Source organism: Brachionichthys hirsutus, chromosome 13 (genome assembly GCF_040956055.1).
Source record: "Brachionichthys hirsutus isolate HB-005 chromosome 13, CSIRO-AGI_Bhir_v1, whole genome shotgun sequence".
Taxonomy (NCBI): Eukaryota; Metazoa; Chordata; class Actinopteri; order Lophiiformes; family Brachionichthyidae; genus Brachionichthys; species Brachionichthys hirsutus.
This window is the reverse complement of record NC_090909.1, coordinates 10,284,366-10,303,157: the sequence shown is the minus strand read 5'-3', so window position 1 is coordinate 10,303,157 and position 18,792 is coordinate 10,284,366. Positions and strand designations below refer to the sequence as shown.

Below are 18,792 nucleotides of genomic sequence, written 5' to 3'. Positions count from 1 at the left end.
TCTTTCAGGAGGCCGTGACAGCTGAGCAGAAGTCAATGGTCGGAGAAGTTGAGAGGCTGCTGTCTTGGCTGAGGGAGACGGGAGCTCAGATGACTGGAGGAATTGAAACAATGAAGGCGACAGAGAAAGATGACAAGTGTGATCAGCTCACACAGCAGCTGCATCTCTGCAGGGTTGTTCAAACTAAGCCATTTTATTAACAATTTTCTTTTTTAAAGGAATCATTAAATGTATATTATGACGCATCTTCATGTCAGAATCACTTTTGAACAGAGGCATCATTTGTTTGCAGAAATTAAGCAATTTTATGCCTTTAAATGTAATCTGTTGGCAGTAAAATACAGTAAGGAAAAATAAACCACCGCTAATTCATTCACTCATCTCTTTGTTCCATTTAAGGAATTCCAGTCCTCTTTGATGGCTCGCTCCAATGAGGTCAATAGTGTGGCTTTGGGCATTCAGGTGTTCATCTCAGAGCGAGCTCGGGACCTGGCTCCTGAACAGAGCAGGCAGCTTCTGGGGCAGCTCCAGCAGCTCCAGGGGGCTTTCCACCGAGCAACAGGCCAAGCCCAGGCCTGTGCCGAAGCCTTGTCTGCTAAAAAAGAGAGGGAGGAGGAGGAGCAGCGCAGAGAGAGCGCGAAAGAGGAGGAGGTTTGGAAAAGGATGATTCAAAGGGATTGGCCTGAAATGGAATTAACAATCACATGCCATGTTTCACTGCTTTTGCTGTCATGTCTACTGCCATGCTTTCTGGCCTCTAAAATCAACATCAAAATAGACTTGAAGCTGGAAAAAGGCTTTCGTTAACTAGCTAACCTTCACAATTTAACTTGTCGGGTCATTACATTATCAAGACAAACATATCCACACCTTCATACCTTGATAGCAACCTGCTTCTGCACATGCATAATACATTAATGCAAGTTTGCTCCTCTGCATGTCTCTCTAACATGTTTTATTAACTTGTTTGCCTTGCTCTTACAGATTGCCACTGAAGGGAGACGCTTGTGTTGCCGTGGTAAAAGCTATAGCAGAGGAGCATCACTGATAGCAATGTTGGCCTGTTTTTCCCTTTTGTCTCGCCTGAATTTAAAGGACGAGGAAAAACGGCAAATAAACAGACATTTTGTTGATTTCATTGTGTTTGTTGTTGTGAAGCTACTATGTCTGTTTGCCTGGGTGTGCGTGCGTGTGAACTCTGGACACAATCTGCTCAAAGCTTGGCAAAGTGCACTATATAAGGTTTTGTTTAGGAGCAAAACCTTTTTTTTTAGTAGAAAAACGAGTGGTTAAATCAAATACGAGTGGAAAATGATCCATGTCACATGTTTAATGGTTTTCATTGTCGCTGCCAGACTTTTTTTCTCCAATTCATATTCTTTGTGGTTCCTTTTCTTCCTTATCTGCTTATTATTTCTCTCAGGTGGCTCAACAGCAGAAAGCTGAGTACTCTCAGAAACTCGACGGTCTTGCTCTGTGGCTGGCTGGAGCTGCCAGCTTGCTGGCCAGTCAGAAAGCTGGACCAGAGTCAGGTGACGTGAATGTGTTGCAGGAAAAGCAGAAAAGACTAAAGGTATGAAGCTTTCGTTTCACTCCGATCTAGAATGTTTAGACGGACTACAGAGAACGTAACCGTTCCAGATGCTGGTCCACACTGGGTGAAGAAATGGTTTTTTTTTTTCTATGACCAAACCAAACTTGTTTTCTTTCTCTCCAGGAAGTACAGAAGGATCTACAGAGGAGACAAGAGGGCGTAGCTGAGGCTATCCGTTCTGTGGAGGAGCTGCTCTCAACGCGAGGAGAAAGTCTGAGCCCAGAGGAGAGGAAGAACCTCCAGGGGGCGCTAACAAGAATGAAGGAGCAGTACAGTGTCCTTACAGATTCAGTAAACGCATCACTGTCAGACGTGGATGCAGCCATCAACACTACTGTGCAGCAGAACACACAAAGGGTAAGAGGACGCATGGGGTCATAGCTATACATATTCTACACATATTTGTGCTTGTGGTATATGTTTCTTTTTTTATCGTCTCTTCATTTCCTCTTTTCCTCTGTAGGCAAAAGCTGAGGAGGAGCTCCAGGAGACCCAAGGCCAGATAGGATCTCTGTTGAATGAATTGACGTCTCTTAATCAACCAGGCAGCAGAGGAGCGGCCTCTGGAGTGGCCAAAGATGTTCTTGATGCACCTTTCCTACCACCAGAGAGCGCTATGATGTCACACACGGAGACGCTTCAGGTTATAGTCCTTCTTCTATTGTAGCTAATATTGTCTTAGCCATCCCTTAACCTTTTACGCCTCTCTCTCTCTCTCTCAGGCGGAGCTTCAGCAGCTCCAGTCTCATCAGGCAAAGCTGCTCCAGATCACACAGTCAGCTCGATCCCTTCTGGACCAACCTGACTCCGCTGTTCCTCCTGAGGAGAAACGGCGTCTCCGGGCTGCCTTGGATCAGCTCCAGGCCCAGCACCAGGGGAAGCTACAGAGTTGTCAGGTAGGCTAAATAAAAACTGGCGTGTCTTCAGCCAGACCTACTGATTTGTGTCCTGTAAACTTTTTGTCTAATTCTAACTGAATGGTTTTCGTTCTGAATGTAGGATTTATTTCATCTTTAAATGAGAGTTATTTTGCTTGACTAACTCCTGTGACTATTTCTTCTAGGACCGTTTAAGGAAGTCTGAAGCTCTGAAGGATGAAATGATGAAGTTCCTCCAAGAGCATGGGAATCTAGTTGCCTGGTTGGAACAAAGTGAAGAAGAGCTTCGTTCGCTAGGAGAAGGAGAAACCGATGCACAAGGACTGAAGGGCAGGTTGGACGAGCACAGAAAGGTGCATACCGTAAAATAATGCATTCATCTAATGGGGATTAATCTGTGCGTTGTCATATCTTTAATAGCCAAATATTCCCATGTGGGTGGCGCTGTTGCCTAGTAGCAAGCGTTGATTTCTTTCTGTGCCGAGTTTCTATGTTCTACCTTTGTCTGCATAACTGTAGTCGGGGATTTTTTTTTAAAGAAGATTGATGATGGATATGTATTCCTACGTCACATACCATAGATTCACCACAAGAGGGAGCTGTTTATTAGTGCGAGAAATATTTATCATGTATTAAAGACCTGGTAGCAACACTTCACTTGTAAATGAGACACCTAGACAAAAATATTAGTATGCTTATAAAATCTGTTAAGAACCTTAACTTTTCTTTCACTCTCAAAACTAGAGTTCACAATTTAACTCTGTGAGCTGTCTTTTTTCCAGGATTAGAAAATGTCCAGACAGCTTATGTTATCAAAATACAGACTTAAAAAATATTTCACATGAATAAATGTTCAGACATTTCATTTCATTTCATTTTATTCATATGCACAATAATAAACATAAACAAAACATTACAAAGGCAAATAATAGTGCAGGAGAGGGAAAGAAGCCGAAAGGGCTTACAGTATATAAAAATCCTCCCCTCAAGTTCAAATTAACGAGACAAAGTCAATCAATATATATATATATATATATATATATAAAAGGAGGTTAAATAAAAGCTAAAATTCCATAAAGTATTCTCAAAAATCCAAAGTTATTTGCCTGAAGGTGGCTTTGGCATCCACATTTCAGAATGGGTTGCATTATTTGGCCTTATGTCACACATCCTTATACATCTTTACATTCAACCTGCTGTTTTCTCACCTCCAAATAGTGCAAGTTAAAGTTTAACTGAAGGTCTGAGAACACTGGCACTGTGGCTGAGGCTTGATTTCAGCAGCTGAGGTTTGTTTTAGTTGCTTTGCAATGAATCTGCTGAGAAATATAATCCGATCCCACAGCAGTTCAAAGTTCAAATATATTGCCAAAATCGGCTCTTAACCTTTAATTATCCATGGAAGACTGACTTTCCATGTTGATTCAGTCCAATCACAGGCCTTGATTCGCACTCATCCGGCCTCACGTTATCATCTGGAAGCCATTGAGAAACTCCTCTGAGGAAATTTGGGATATTTCTCCTGTTAGGTGTCCCTTGATTCCACACATTTAAAATCTGAATTGGCAACCTGTTGGTCATAATTCTTTCGTCACTGATGATTTTATAAAAGTAGCATCACTTTCTAGCATATATACAGAATTGTCAAGTGTTGTGCTAACTCAGGGGTGGGCAAACTTTTTGACTCGCGGGCCACAATGGGTTCTAAAATTTGACAGAGGGGCCGGGCCAGGAACAGATGGATGGAGTATTTGTGTGAGCTAATATGAATGACATGCAAAACCCATTACATGAAAGGATTTGGCTTTTTACAGGTAGCATTACAAGGAAAAGGTCAAATGAATCGGGTTTAATTCTAGTAAAATTTAATTTAATGATATAATTTGGACAAGTTCGGCGGGCCAGATTAAATAGCCCAACGGGCCGCATATGGCCCCCGGGCCTGGGTTTGCCCATGCCTGTGCTAACTCAAAAATGAGTTTGAGTTGCTTGAATGCGTTCACAATTTATATGAAGTTTTCTGTTTCCAGCTTGGGGAGGATGTCATTTGCCACAAAGCGGATCTGCGCTTTGTGTCCATCTCTGGTCAGAAGGTTCTGGATTCTGTTCAAGGAGCCCTGGAACAGGTTGGCGGTCCGGACCCAGCAATGGACAGTACCAGGCAGCTGATAACTGACAAGCTCCAGGACGCTAACCACAGATACACAACCCTCCACACCAAGGTGAGGGCTACAAGAATAAACTCGAGGAATTGTTACGATTCTGCTTCATTTATTCATTTCAATTATTTTTCTTGATTTTTCACGTTGAACTTCTTTCTGTTGCGTCCAGTCAGCAGAGTTGGGCGGTCGCTTGTCTGGCCTGTTGGAGCGGTACCAGCAGTACCAGGATGAGGTTGTCTCCCTCCACTCCTGGCTCAGCACTCAGGAGCAGAACCAAAGCATATCCAATCCCAGTGGAGAGACAGACCCCCCGAACCTGCAGAGGACACTACGACAAGTGCAGGTGACGGATTACAAACATTTGCATAAACATACAAAGTTGTAGGGAAGGCAGAAATGCATAAAACAATTTTTAGTGTGTGGAAAAATATTTTTGACGATCTGGGCTCATTGACAGTACAGGTAGTCTGATGGACACTAGTCTGATGGACACTAGTCTGATGGACACTAGTCTGATGGACACTAGTCTGATGGACACTAGTCCCATCTGACTGTAGTCTGATGGACACTAGTCTGATGGACACTAGTCTGATGGACACTAGTCTGATGGACAGTAGTCCCATCTGACTGTAGTCTGGTGGACAGTAGTCTGATGGACTGTAGTCTGATGGACAGTAGTCTGGTGGACAGTAGTCTGATGGACTGTAGTCTGATGGACAGTAGTCTGATGGACAGTAGTCCCATCTGACTAGTCTGGTGGACAGTAGTCTGATGGACAGTAGTCCCATCTGACTGTAGTCTGGTGGACAGTAGTCCCATCTGACTGTAGTCTGGAGGACAGTAGTCTGATGGACAGTAGTCCATCTGACTGTAGTCTGGTGGACTGTAGTCTGATGGACAGTAGTCCCATCTGACTGTAGTCTGATGGACTGTAGTCTGATGGACAGTAGTCTGATGGACAGTAGTCCCATCTGACTGTAGTCTGGTGGATTGTAGTCTGATGGACAGTAGTCCCATCTAACTGTAGTCTGGTGGACAGTAGTCCCATCTGACTGTAGTCTGGTGGACTGTAGTCTGGTGGACTGTAGTCTGATGGACTGTAGTCTGATGGACTGTAGTCTGATGGACTGTAGTCTGATGGACTGTAGTCTGATGGACTGTAGTCTGATGGACAGTAGTCCCATCTGACTGTAGTCCCATCTGACTGTAGTCCCATCTGACTGTTGTCTGGTGGACAGTAGTCTGGTGGACAGTAGTCTGGTGGACTGTAGTCTGGTGGACTGTAGTCTGGTGGACTGTAGTCTGATGGACAGTAGTCTGATGGACAGTAGTCCCATCTGACTGTAGTCTGGTGGATTGTAGTCTGGTGGACTGTAGTCTGACGGACTGTAGTCTGATGGACAGTAGTCCCATCTGACTGTAGTCTGGTGGATTGTAGTCTGGTGGACTGTAGTCTGATGGACTGTAGTCTGATGGACAGTAGTCCCATCTGACTGTAGTCTGGTGGACTGTAGTCTGGTGGACTGTAGTCTGGTGGACTGTAGTCTGGTGGCCAGTAGTCTGATGGACAGTAGTCTGATGGACAGTAGTCCCATCTGACTGTAGTCTGGTGGACAGTAGTCCCATCTGACTACTGCATCGTGTTGAGTCCTGTCCAAAGCGTTTCAATTCAATTGGAGACATGATCATCTGGAAAAGGTCTGAAATACTAATATATGTGAAGTATAGTCGGACTTTGCTCTGGTTTTAAAATGTCTCTTTTCAGCTATAACCGTTTCTATAAGCGCTTCCCCTGTCATCAGCTCCTGCAGGATGAGCTGGCTGAACGTTCAGTGCAGCTGGAGAAGGTGAAGAGAGCCGGACGAGATCTGGTCAGCACCGACGAGTCTCCTTCCCTCAAAGCGGTAGACATCCTCTGTGCTGCAGGTGGCGTACCTCCACAAATCTCCCTTGATCTTAACTGTACACCGCTGATCCTGGACCGGGGCTCAGTTTCTGTATTTTGAAATGCTCACAAACACACTTTTGAAATGGCACGTTTTAATTATAGAAGTCCTGCCTGAATGTTGCTGCCTCCCTCTTTTCAGATGGTTTAGAGAAACGGTTTGGCTCCCTCTCTGCGTCTGTGTCGGTACGGGCCGAGCAGCTGCAGACAGCTGTTGCCCAGTCAGTCAGTGTCCAAGAGGGTCTGAAGGGTCTGCTGAGCTGGCTGGACAAACTGGTGGTGAATCCCGGACCAGTCGAGCCCACCGCACAAGCTGTACAAGATGCCTTGACCCAGAACCAGGTAGGGATAATCCCAGAAGACACTCTGCAGGACCCTGCGAGGTCCAAGACGTTGGTTTCCATGTTTGCTTTAACATGAACCTGATTAGTTTTTATTGAATATCCGCTACAGCGCGTTGAACTTGAAGCATCGGCTAATACAGCACGTCTATGACTCTTCGCTGAAGGTTGCTGAACTCACACTTTTGATCCAATATTCTTTCCACAGAAACTTCGTCAGGAGCTGCTGTCCAGGCAGGGCAGCGTGGAGGCAACGCGAGACTCTGTTTCCAAACTCCTTCGGAGTTCCGACGCCTCCGCAGCCTCCGGCCTCCAGGATGCTTCAGCTGATCTCTCCCAGCGCTACTCTGAGGCGCAGGCTAGTCAGGCTGAAATGGAGGCGGAGCTCAAAGGGCTGCTGCCCAAGCTGGAGTGCTATGAGCGACTGGGCTCTGACCTCCATGTCTTTACACAAAGCCGGCTAAAGGCTCTGAGCCCAGCGGGGCAGCCGGACCGTAGTGTGGATGACTATAGGCAGACCATTGAGGTCAGCACAGCGGCCAGATGAAGGACGGACGGTGGAAGAAGCCAACTTCTATCTGCTCAGTGAATTTGTGCTGTGCTTCTTTTCTCAGGAGGTCAGGTCTGAGCTGGAGCAGGAAACCGGCCAGCTGAAGTCCTTCTGCAACCTCGCCACTGAGCTGAGTCAATCTAAGGCGCTCGGCAACACACAAAGCGTCTTAGATAATACCCGGCGGGTGTCTGCTGGGTTCACCCAGCTGGAGGCCGATATCAACAAAAGGTAAAAACCAGGAGAACACCTGAGGGGTGCCCTTTTAATGAAGGTTAACAGTCATGAATGCTGTTGGCCTAGTTAATATCAAAACAGATATAAATAAATGATCTCGGATCTCTAATCCTGCTCTGGTCATTTGTGGAGTGCGTATATTCCACATGGAACAACGTGGAGGCCGTTAACCTGTGAGCGGCTTAGTTCTTCTTCTAGTTCTTTCCTATGAGTGAGATGAATTCAGATGACCTTCAGAAGCAGCGCGTCAAACTGTAATTGAGTTAATAAGATGTGATTCTGCAGGACAGACTGCGCCGCTGGCACGCTCAAAATGTCTCTTCTAAATTTGTAGCTTCATGGAGCACCAGTTGCTATGCCTACCGTGCCTGAGAATGTGATTGAGTAACATGTTATCTAAAGCATGTGTGAGAATGTTTTTAATGTTAGCCCATGTACCTGAGAGCTCTCACTGCGCATGACGTAGGGGAGGATTTATCGTGTTGTGTGACGCTTCACAGCAGTCGGTGTTCAAATACTTCGCAGTACGTTTACGTGTCTGCGATCTGTGTGCACTAATGTGGCCGGTGTGATCCGATGAGCAGGCCTGGCTGCTAATATAAGCAGAGTGGATGGCTCATTGTTCATCCTATAAACGGCCTACTTGGATGAGAACCAGCCTCGAGTCCCGAGGGGGAGGAAATAGCAGCATGATAATGACGCTGCTGGATGCCGGGCAACTTCTCAGAGCCGTTTCGTCTTCGGGCAGTCAGCAATTTTCCAGTCAAAGCTCAAGACACTTCACATACACAGAGAGAGAGGTTAAGGCCAGTTTTTTTGAGAAGTAATAATAAACTCAATTAAGATCAGTAAGAAATATAAAACTATGATGCGAGCTGAGTTGCCTATACTTTCCTCTGTTCTCATGCCCCCTTCCGTTCTCCTCCTCCATGCTACTCACGCGTCGATCATTGATTCCCTCCATTTGCGTCCGTTTCCTTTCTCCCTTGCAGGTTTGCCGCCACCCAGGCCTGTGAGCAGCAGTTGTTTCAGTTCCGTGGCCTCGCTGCGTCTCTCCTTAGGTGGCTTCTGACGGCACAAGACCAGCTGCCGCCCAAAGAGGCCAGCCTCTCCACAGACTTCCTGCAGAGAAGAGTTCAGCAGCTCAAGGTGTCTAATCACTAGAAACGATATATATATATATATACACAGATGTAAATACAGTATACTTTGGTTTTTACATAAACAAAAGGGCGACATTTTGTGAAAATGATCGTTGCACTCCAAGAGCTCACCGACTCGGTAAAACACATGTACCTTCAGGACTTGTCGAACGACTGGGAGTCGCAGCAGTCACGGTTTCAGGAGCTGAACAAGACGGGCTCGGAGCTGGAGACCCTCATCATCGACGTCACTGCCCCTCAAACCAAAGCCGGTAAGGCAAGAATACCAATGCTGCCCAAGTTATCAATGTCACCATTCTCCGCCTTCTTCACTTCTCTTACATTTCTCGTGATGCCATTTTTGCAAGCAGGCTTACAGAATTTGTTGATGGGGGGGGGGGGGGGGGGGGGGCAGGGAATCCCCTCAGACTCGAGAAAATAATGGCCTGAGTAACACAGGCCTATAGAACACAGCACGAGGAAACATAGGAGATGAACAGACACACTGTTAAATCAGGTTTAACCCTCGCCCAGGGCGACAGAGTTCACGTTGACATTTTATTGGCCCTGTGTAAAATGCCTATTGGAACAGAACAACATTGTCTACCGTAATTCATTCCCAATTGACACTGGTGCCTGTGTTTAAGTGATTCTAAATGGATAGCCTGAAAAAATCCTGCTGCAGAGCAAGACCAGGGACTGCGACCACCGTGCCGGAATGGTCGCAGCGTGAAAGCTAAAACTAAGCCGTTTTATTTCCAGAATCTTTTGAAATGGCAAAACGGATAACACGCCTTTCAAGCATTTCCTCATCCACAGCATTTTGTTGGCCGATGACTGCCGCAGCTTCATCAGTCATCGTGATTATGTTGCACAGCTGCGTGTTGATCAGCTTCTTTTGTGTGTGCCCTTTGTGAGTGCTTTTGTGCCGCTGTCTCGGCCTGATGTGTGTCTTTCTCCAGGTGCTCTTCAAATAAACGGCTCTGAAGGTCCCAGCAGCGTCAATGGCATTCACACGTGTAAAGGTGAGGCCTCCTGCTGCCGCTCTCTCTCCTCCTTTCCATCTGAAAGGAAATAAAGTAAATGCTACTGCTACCCTTCTTTTTGCTGATTATGTATTACGTTACTGTTTCCTCAGACCTCACAGAGCTCCAGGTAGCTGTGTCTGATCTGAACGGTCGATATGAGACGCTGGGTGGCGAGCTGAAGGAGCGTCTTAGTCGGCAGCAGGCCTCACTGGAGCTGAGGCAGAAGGCTAGGCGGGATGGTGAGGAGCTGAAGAGCTGGCTGACGGAGAGAGAGCAGAGCCTGAAACAGGGACAAATCGCCTCCCCCTCCAGACCCGAGGTGGTACGCACCCAGGCCCAGGAGAACAAGGTGAAGGACCGGTCTATCTGTTTCTGATAGATACAAGCCAACACATGCATCTGCATTTTCCCTGAAAATATTCCACATTTTGCAAAAGTTCCATAAATTAGAGCGCTTGTATAAAAATTTTTTGTTTTTTTTGACCAGTTTGTCAGATGGTTCCATTAAAACCTGATTAAAGTGTTAGGAGTCTTCTGACGATTACCAGTACTTCATGGTCCGGGCTTTAAAGGGTTAATTGGAAAGCCAACATATTGTCTTTTTGTCTTGCTGGACACGTTTGGTGTTTCTAATTTGAAGCTTTTAAGTGCTCTCGTTGTCTTCTTTAGGCTCTGCTGTCAGAGCTGGCAGAACACACTGGCCGGGTAGAGGAGCTGAAAAACACACTGAGGAAGCTGATTGCTGACAACCCGGATTCTCCTGAGGCACACAGCTGGAGACAGCAACTACAAGAGATAGGTATGTGCTGCAGGAGACGAAGCAACATGAGAAGACGATAGGTGGTTTTACAGAAAGAGGTAGATTAGAGTCTTAAGAACTAATGCTGATGCCTAAAGGCTGTAAATGATGTAGAATGATGGGCGCTAAATCAACCCAGAGACCAAAGCTACACGATCCACTGGACACAAGCTCAACTGTAACGTTCCAGGTAAAGAACTGGTGTGAATAAAGTGTAATTATGTCAACCTTACCTGATGCATTCATATGGGGGAAGCGCATACTAGAGATAGCCAAGCAGTGAAAAAACACCTGTTCTATTTCAGAATGGGAAGGTGATCTGTGAAGAAAATCAATGAATTAATGTCTGTAGGGCCTTTTCATAAAAGTAGTCAGAGTGTATCAATGAGATGTAGAATGTGGAGGCTCAGAGAAGTGGAATTACCTGTCTAAGGTCCAACATCCCTGAGAGAGAGAAAAGAAAGTTTGCATTCTGTTTACATCCATGCATAAACGATATGTCATGGAAGAAATATATATTAATATTATTATTATTTAGTTAAATTATCTCCATTAGCCTGAAAATGAAAGACTAAAACTGTGATTAAGGAAATCTAACCAAGCTTTTTCTACTCTGGTGCGTCTTTGAAAGTGTTGCAGTGCCTCAGAATTTATAGAAATGAAGAACTGAGATCCATTTTCTCCACTGAGGGAGTGGGAGGTGTTCTCAGAGCTATTTGTTCTCTGTCAAACTTGATATTTTTACCGGTGTCTCCTATGAGTTAACTAAGACCAAAATATTTAAGGTGAAATGTAAGAAGGGCTCTTTTCGAGTTCACACTTCACAAAGCGTTTTAAAATCCATGTGGATCGAAGAAACACGAACACACACTGCAAGATGCCTCGAACATGAACACAAAAGGGAGAAGGAGGCCGAGGAGGGACTGTGGAAAACGCTTCTTGTCTTGTTTTTTCTTTAGATTGAATCAGGTGTAATCAAGTTTCATAAATTACAAATATCATTTAAATATCTTATTCCTTTTATATTAACATTTTGCTGTTATAATACCTCTTCAACTCAGGAAGAAAAAGGGACACTCTTGAGTAAAATAGACATTATGAAGGTGTTTTGAATTGTTCTCTCGATCCTCACTCAACAATTTCCCCAGAATCTCGCTGGCAGTCGACCAATCAGACTGCAGCCCAGAGGCAGACTGAACTGGAGACATGTGCCGATAGGCTAGGCAGCTTTGCCTCTGCAGCCAATCAGCTGGGCCCATGGCTTTGGGAGAAGGAGCTGATGATGAGCGTGCTGGGACCCCTGAGCATCGACCCCAACATGCTCAGCACACAGAAACAACAAGTCCAGGTAAGGACAGAGGAGGCAGAACCACAGTGATGCTGCAGATATGTCAAACAGCCAATGCACAAACAAGACTCAATCTGAGACCTCAAAGAACAACTTGTGTTTTTAATTATAGCAAGCTGAATTAAAAGACCTTTCATGCGTAATATAAAGTCGCAATGCAGTGTCAGATGCTCTGTGTTTGTTAGTAATTCAGGATGTCAGAATAGCTCTTTCAATAATTGTGTGTTTCCATTTGCTTTTGCTTTGAAATCACAGATATTTAATCACAAGAAACTTTGTTTCTCATTTTTGTACCGTCTCTTCTCTGTGAATAATTCAGTCTAACCTCTCCTTTCTGTAAAGTTTATGCTGCGTGAGTTTGAGACCAGGCGACCCCAGTTTGTCCAGCTGACGGAGTCTGCTGAAGGAATCCTCTCCCAGGCCGGTGACTCTGACCAAGACCCCAAGGACCTGGCGGAGGTGCGAGCTGAGCTGGGCTCCATCTCACAGCAGTGGGAGGGCCTCACAAACCGGCTGACTCAGAGGTCAAACCACATCGAACAGGCCCACGGCACCAGTGAACAGTACCAGGTATGAGCCAGAAAGAGTCATTGTTGTATGATAAATGTCATTCTGAGTCTCTGACAATAGGACTCTACCTCCCTCTGCGGCCCAGGTCTTGCTCAGAGAACTCTCCTCCAGTGTTTCTGCTCTGACCGAGAGGCTGGATGCTCAAGCCTCGCTGAGTGCCCAACCAGAGGCACTTAAACGTCGCCTGCAAGAAACGGGAGAGATCCGCTCAGAGTTGGAGAGACGGCGGATCGAGCTAGCCGAAGCTGAGAGGCTGTGCCAGGAGTTGAGTGCCATCATAGCAGAACCGTACCTGAAGGACGAGCTGAGAAAACGACTGGAGAGTGTCAGTGGGCCTCTGAAGAGTTTGGAGGAGCGGGCAGGTTTGTGTTTAGTGGTATTTCTATGCAGCCTCATGGGTAGTACGGGCAGTGCGGTTAGCAGGAGCTAGCCTAGCACTGACATGGAAGTGTCTAGGAGAGGTAGCCGTAGAGTTTTTAACAGGGTTGTTTAATACAATCCCAGAGGGGAAGAACGTGCCAGATGAATGGAGGAGAAGTGTGATGGTGCCCATTTTCAAGAAGGGAGACAGAGTTGTGGAAACTACTAAGGACAGAAGTAAGAATTTGTGAGCGGCTGTATGGCTTTATGCCGAGGAGGAGTACCACAGATGCAATATTTGTGTTGAGGTTAGTAATGGAGAAGTACAGGGAAGGTCAGCAGGAGCTGCATCGTGTCTTTGTAGTTCTAGAGAAGGTCTATGACAGGGTGTCCAGAGAGGAACTCTGGAACCGCATGAGGAAGTCTGGAGTGGGAGAGAAGTATGTCAGAGTAGTTCAGGACATGCAGGACAGCAGTGAAGTGTGCAGTAGGAGTAACAGGGGAGTTTAGTGTAGACGTGGGATGCACCAGGGATCAGCTCTGAGCCCGTTTTGTTTGCCATGGTGATGGATAGACTAACGGATGAGGTGAGACAGGAAGCTCCTTAAAATATGATGTTTGCTAATGACATTGTGATCTGTAGGTAGAGGAGAATCTAGAGAAGTGGAGGTCTGCTCTAGAAAAGAGAGAGATGAATGTGAGCAGGAGTAAAACAGAGTACATGTGTGTAAATGAGAAAGAACAGTGACGTAAAGAAGGTTGACCTGAGGTACCTCGGATCAACAGTACAGAGTGATGGAGAGAATGTGGAAAGGAGGTGAAGAATCGTGTGCAGGCAGGCTGGAACGGGTGGAGGAAAGTATCAGGTGTGCTCTGTGATAGGAGAGAGTCAGCGAGGATTAAGGGAAAGGTCTACAAGACGGTGGTGAGGACAGCCATGATGGACGGCTTGGAGACAGTGTCTCTGAGGAAAAGGCAGGAGGCGGAGCTACAAGTGGAGGAGATGGAGATGCTGAGGTTCTCCTTGGGAGTGACCAGGTTGGACAGGATTAGAAATGACAATAAGAGGGACAGTGAAGGTTAGACGTTCTGGAGACAAGGTCAGAGAGACCAGACTTTGATGGTTTGGACATGTCCAGAGGAGAGACGGGGACTATATCGGTAGAAGGATGCTGAGGATGGAACTGCCAGGGAACAGGGCTAGAGGTCGACCCAGGAGAAGATACATGGACGTAGTGAGGGAGGACATGAGTGGCTGGTGTTGGGGAGGACGATGCAAAGGACAGGGTGAAGTGGAGGAGGTTGATTTACTTTGGTGACCAATCATGGGACAAGAAGAAAGTACAGTAGTAATCTATACAAATGTAATACCTCTTTAACTGATTTGTAAACTTGATAAATAGTCTGTCAGCATTACCTTTCAAACTTAATCATTTTTAGCTGTAATGGAAATAATTAGTGCAAAAACAAATCCTCGAAATAAAATGCAACACAAGCCCCATAGTCCCACTCTTCCTCTTTTTTGTTTGGAATAGTTTGTCAGTGTTTGTGTCTGTAATCCCTGCTCTGCTTTTCCTTGCTCCTAGCTGACGGCCTGTGTCAGCTCCAGACGGCGCTTTCGTCCACGCAGCAGTTCCAGCAGATGTTTGAGGAGTTAAGATCCTGGCTGGACGTACGGACAGATCACAGAGACTCATCCAAAGACTCTCTGCCATGTCAGCCCGAGGCCATCCGCTCCCTGCTTGCACAGACTGAGGATGTCCAACGTGAAATCGCCAGTCAGCGTGGTTCCTATGAACTGATTCAAGCCGAGGGCGTGTCACTGCTCACCTCTCTGCCTGCCAGTGGCGACGAACGGGCTGCCCTGCAGTGCCGCCTGGTCTCCTTGAGACAGGACTGGGAATGGCTGAATGAGAGAATCTCAGATCAAGTAAACAAGCTGAAGACCACCCTGAGCAAAGCCGACATCTACCAGCAGCACAAGGCTGAGTTGATACCCTGGTTAGCAGAGTGTGAGCAGAAAGATGGTGACATCCGGCCGTCATTGGGCCCACTGGCCATGGACGAGGCTCTGCAGAAGGCCCGCGGTCTATCTCTCGACCTGGAAAGACGACAACCTCTCGTCGAGGCGTTCAACACTGCAGCAGATCATCTTCTAGAACAGTGCTGCATCGGGGAGGAAGAGGTGCATAGTGTCATTGTTTGTTTGATTGTTTTTGGAGGATTGCTTAATTACAGATTTTCTATATTTTATTTTTATGTAAACAAATCGTGTGTAGGTGCGAGATGAGAAGGCTCAGCTGAACCACAGGATGGACACGCTGGGTGAGAGGCTCCGTACCCGCACCACCCAGATGGAAGAACTCGCTGGACGCCTGAAGGAGTTTGAGGAGGGCAGACAGGCTGCATTGAGAAGACTGGAGGCCGCCAGGCACCAGGTCGAAGTCCAGGAGGCTCTGGGACCACAGGTACAGGAAACGTTCTTCAGTCTGCATGTGTACGTTACATGAGTATTTATCTATTTCTCCATTTCTCTGCCACCCAGGCATGCAGTGCTAAGAGCCTTGATCGCCTGAGAGGTCAGCAGGAGGGTTTAAGGTCCCTGAAGCCTCAGGTGGTGTACCTTAGAAACCTGGCCCAGGGGCTTGTGCTGGACTCTCCACAGACACCGGGAGCTAGCAACGAGGGGGAACACTGGCTTCTGGAGCGGGCCGAGCACACGGAGAAAGAGTACAATAATGTTACTGACAAGGTGAGGGTCATGGTCAGAAAAAAACTAGTTATTCCGTTGCTCCATGTTTGCAGATTGCCCAAATGGACACCAAAGATAACTCAAACAACTACATCTCTCCTGAGTGACTGGACGTTCAGTGTAATTCCTGATGCGCATTCGGATTCATTCATTCCATGTAGCTTAATATTAGCACTTCGTGTGCTTCCCCTTTAAATGTACCCGCCTGGAGATGGTAAGAGAACATAGATTGGTTCAGGAACTCATGATGATCTCTATTCATGGTGCTCCTGTGGCAAACGGAATTGCAGGAGTGAAATACTGGTCATATTCACCAAACTGATTCATTTTCCAATGATTCAAAAAAGCATTGATGAGTCATGGAGGAAGTCGATTCGTAGGAATAACTTGGAAAAAGCTTTAAAACATTAACTCGTCCATGAATGTTGCTGCCTGACAAATGGTTTAATCTGCTATGGTGGTTTGTAGCAATGGATAATACTCCCAAGATGGGTGATGTGAAAATGAGACGACGATGCAATGATTGAATTGTCACACAGAAAGTCATTTAAATGAGCAGCTCTCGGGGGAAAAAGCGGCAAGTAGTGATGTCAGAGGCCAAATCGGTGTTTCAAATAGCCACGTTTTAAACGGGAACAACATCAGTGTAAACAGTCGAGCATGAAGAAAGAGAGGGATAAAAGAGGTCAGAACAATTGTGGGTTAAGATCACCGCAACAGTTTATTCCATCTGAAGTGAAAATAAATAATTTATAGCAGGGTCATTGTGTGTGTGTGTGTGTGTGTGTGTGTGTGTGTGTGTGTGTGTGTGTGTGCGTGCGTGCGTGTGCGCATGTTGGTGCAGAGCAGATGGGTGCCTGTTAGCTGAGGGAATGCAGGACGTCGATAGCTGTCGGGACAGTCTGGCTGTTTGACTTTCACTCCTCATATATGGCCATTGTGGACATTCAGCACTTTGTCATACACTGAAATGTAAACCAGAGTCTAGTGAATTTAACACCGGCAGCGTTGCATCTACTGTCAGCGATCCAGCCTACGAATATTCCATTTATGGTTGCAGGAACTCTGTATAAACCTTTTCTCTGGTGAACTGCACACTATTTCACTGAAACAGTTTGTCTCCTTCTAGAGAATGTGATATCAGGCTCATCTTTACATGTTTGTGACTAGATTTGATCATTGTTTTGAATAAAACAAATACCTTAACTCAGTGAATTCCTTTTGATATTTTCTATTTTGTAACTCGCGCACTGTTTTTTCTTATTCCGCTGCCTTTTTAAAAAAAAAAAAAAAAAGCTTAAATAAAAAGGTTTCCATTCTACAGTCTTTTCGCTAACCTTAAAGTTTGCATTTTTGAATTCTGATGCACTTAAAATGAAAATACATTTCTCTTTTTATCCTCCATCAGATTGAGCAATGCTGCTCCTCCCTCGAGTCCAGGCTCCAGGGAGTCTGCGAGGTCCAGTCTCATGTGCGGGATGTCTTCTCGCGTCTTTCCGACCTTGATGATGAATTGGACTCTCTCAGTCCGGTTGGACGGGATGCAGACTCCTTGGCCTCTCAGGCTGATACCCTGAAGAGCTTCTTGTCTTGTGTGGCCAACCTGAGGACGGAGCTGGAGAGACACTCATCAGAATGCAGCGCCATGCTTCTGAGAGAAGGCCCCTCCCCTGACCTCCTGGCCCTCAGGAGAGAGACGGAGGCGCTGAGCCGCCAGGCTGGCAAGGTTAGGGTGATGCAAGATGATGATGATTTAATTTTTTAATGGCTATTGATCCATTTATGTGTAAAAGACGCTTTCAACCAGTCGTGACTCTTTTATCTCTGCTCCCTCTCCTCCAGCTGTGTGAGCGCGGTCAGGCCAGGCTGGACCAGATTGAAAATGCCGCTGAGAAGGTTCAGGAGTTCTACAGGCGTCTGGCTGAGCTGCAAGGCCTCCTGGGAAGAGCCGAAGAGGGGCTGAACTCACAAAGCGTGGTTGGCACAGAGGTGGAGATGATCAAACAGCAGCTGCAGGAGTTCAAGGTCAGGGCACTGGATATTTACTTGTTTGTTCACTGCATGGCCGTGTGTGTGTGAAGTGTTAGTATGTCAATGAGCACTTTGTTTTATGAGCATTTCATGATTACAGTAAAATCTGATTTTACAGGACCGTATTTTCCTGCCATCTTCTTTCCTTCTAATCTCATTCGGTTCATGTTTTTTCTTTGATTTCTATGACAGTACTGGCTTGTTTGCGTGTGCTTTGAACTGTAGAGCGCTGAATGCATCTGAGCTCGGGGAGAAACGCGTTTGTGTTCTGACTCTTCCCCCCTCACGTCACTGAAACTCTTTTGCACAGATAATCAGAAATTCTTCAGCGTGTCATTAGTTTTGATTTGGTTCACATGCTTTAGAGCTCTGTTGCCAACTTTTCCTCTGACTCCGCCTCCAAAGACCATGAGGTGTGTGAGGATCATCTGTGGAATCAAGAGGATGATAAGTTTGGACACTGATCTCCTTGAAATGCCTAACGCAGTTAAAGTCATGCAATATGTATTTATAGGACAGTTACAAGGACCTCGTCGCTCACAGATACACACATATTTCACGATGCGCAGCCTTCTGGTGATTTAGACTGATAGCCATGCCATTGTGGTGAAGGCCATTGGAATAAATGTTACGCCACGCTTATGTTTCCCCTCTTTGTGGTCAACATCACCGCCTCTCAAATGTTGATGCTTTTTCCTGCAATTATTGTGTGTCAAACGTGTTTGAGAACACAGAATCCCAGGAGGGAAGTCTGGCCTTTGATGGGTGTGTGCAAATGTACTTGTGAAGGTGTTGGTACACAGAAAGAACCCAAAAATTAAAGGCACAGTTTAGAAAATGATGGGATAGTTAGGGTTTATGGGTTCAGCCAGATCAAATCGATCGTCAATTTGACCAAAATACAACGGAATATTGACCATTCTGCATTTTGAATTTGTAAATTGTTATGGGTGAGCAGTAAAATGGAATTCAGTCAACTGTAAATTATTTAATTTCAGTTGTAACGGAACTATGAGAGCATTTATAAATAAATCAGTCTATAAACTACATTCTCC

At 45.9% G+C, this 18,792-nt stretch overlaps 1 protein-coding gene across 1 annotated transcript in view; it reads left to right on the top strand.

The window, feature by feature from the left end:
• macf1a (microtubule actin crosslinking factor 1a) overlaps nt 1–18,792 on the top strand; it is a 98,716-nt gene that overhangs the window by 29,730 nt on the left and 50,194 nt on the right. The window contains 26 exon segments of the mRNA XM_068746947.1: nt 9–173; nt 400–651; nt 1,424–1,573; nt 1,718–1,951; nt 2,058–2,237; nt 2,317–2,490; nt 2,658–2,825; nt 4,503–4,694; nt 4,804–4,977; nt 6,437–6,560; nt 6,722–6,921; nt 7,129–7,446; nt 7,535–7,701; nt 8,700–8,856; nt 9,010–9,121; nt 9,812–9,874; nt 9,988–10,226; nt 10,547–10,676; nt 11,825–12,024; nt 12,367–12,594; nt 12,680–12,956; nt 14,541–15,139; nt 15,234–15,422; nt 15,500–15,706; nt 17,115–17,432; nt 17,549–17,731. Of these exon segments, the coding sequence (XP_068603048.1) occupies nt 9–173; nt 400–651; nt 1,424–1,573; nt 1,718–1,951; nt 2,058–2,237; nt 2,317–2,490; nt 2,658–2,825; nt 4,503–4,694; nt 4,804–4,977; nt 6,437–6,560; nt 6,722–6,921; nt 7,129–7,446; nt 7,535–7,701; nt 8,700–8,856; nt 9,010–9,121; nt 9,812–9,874; nt 9,988–10,226; nt 10,547–10,676; nt 11,825–12,024; nt 12,367–12,594; nt 12,680–12,956; nt 14,541–15,139; nt 15,234–15,422; nt 15,500–15,706; nt 17,115–17,432; nt 17,549–17,731 (5,400 nt within the window).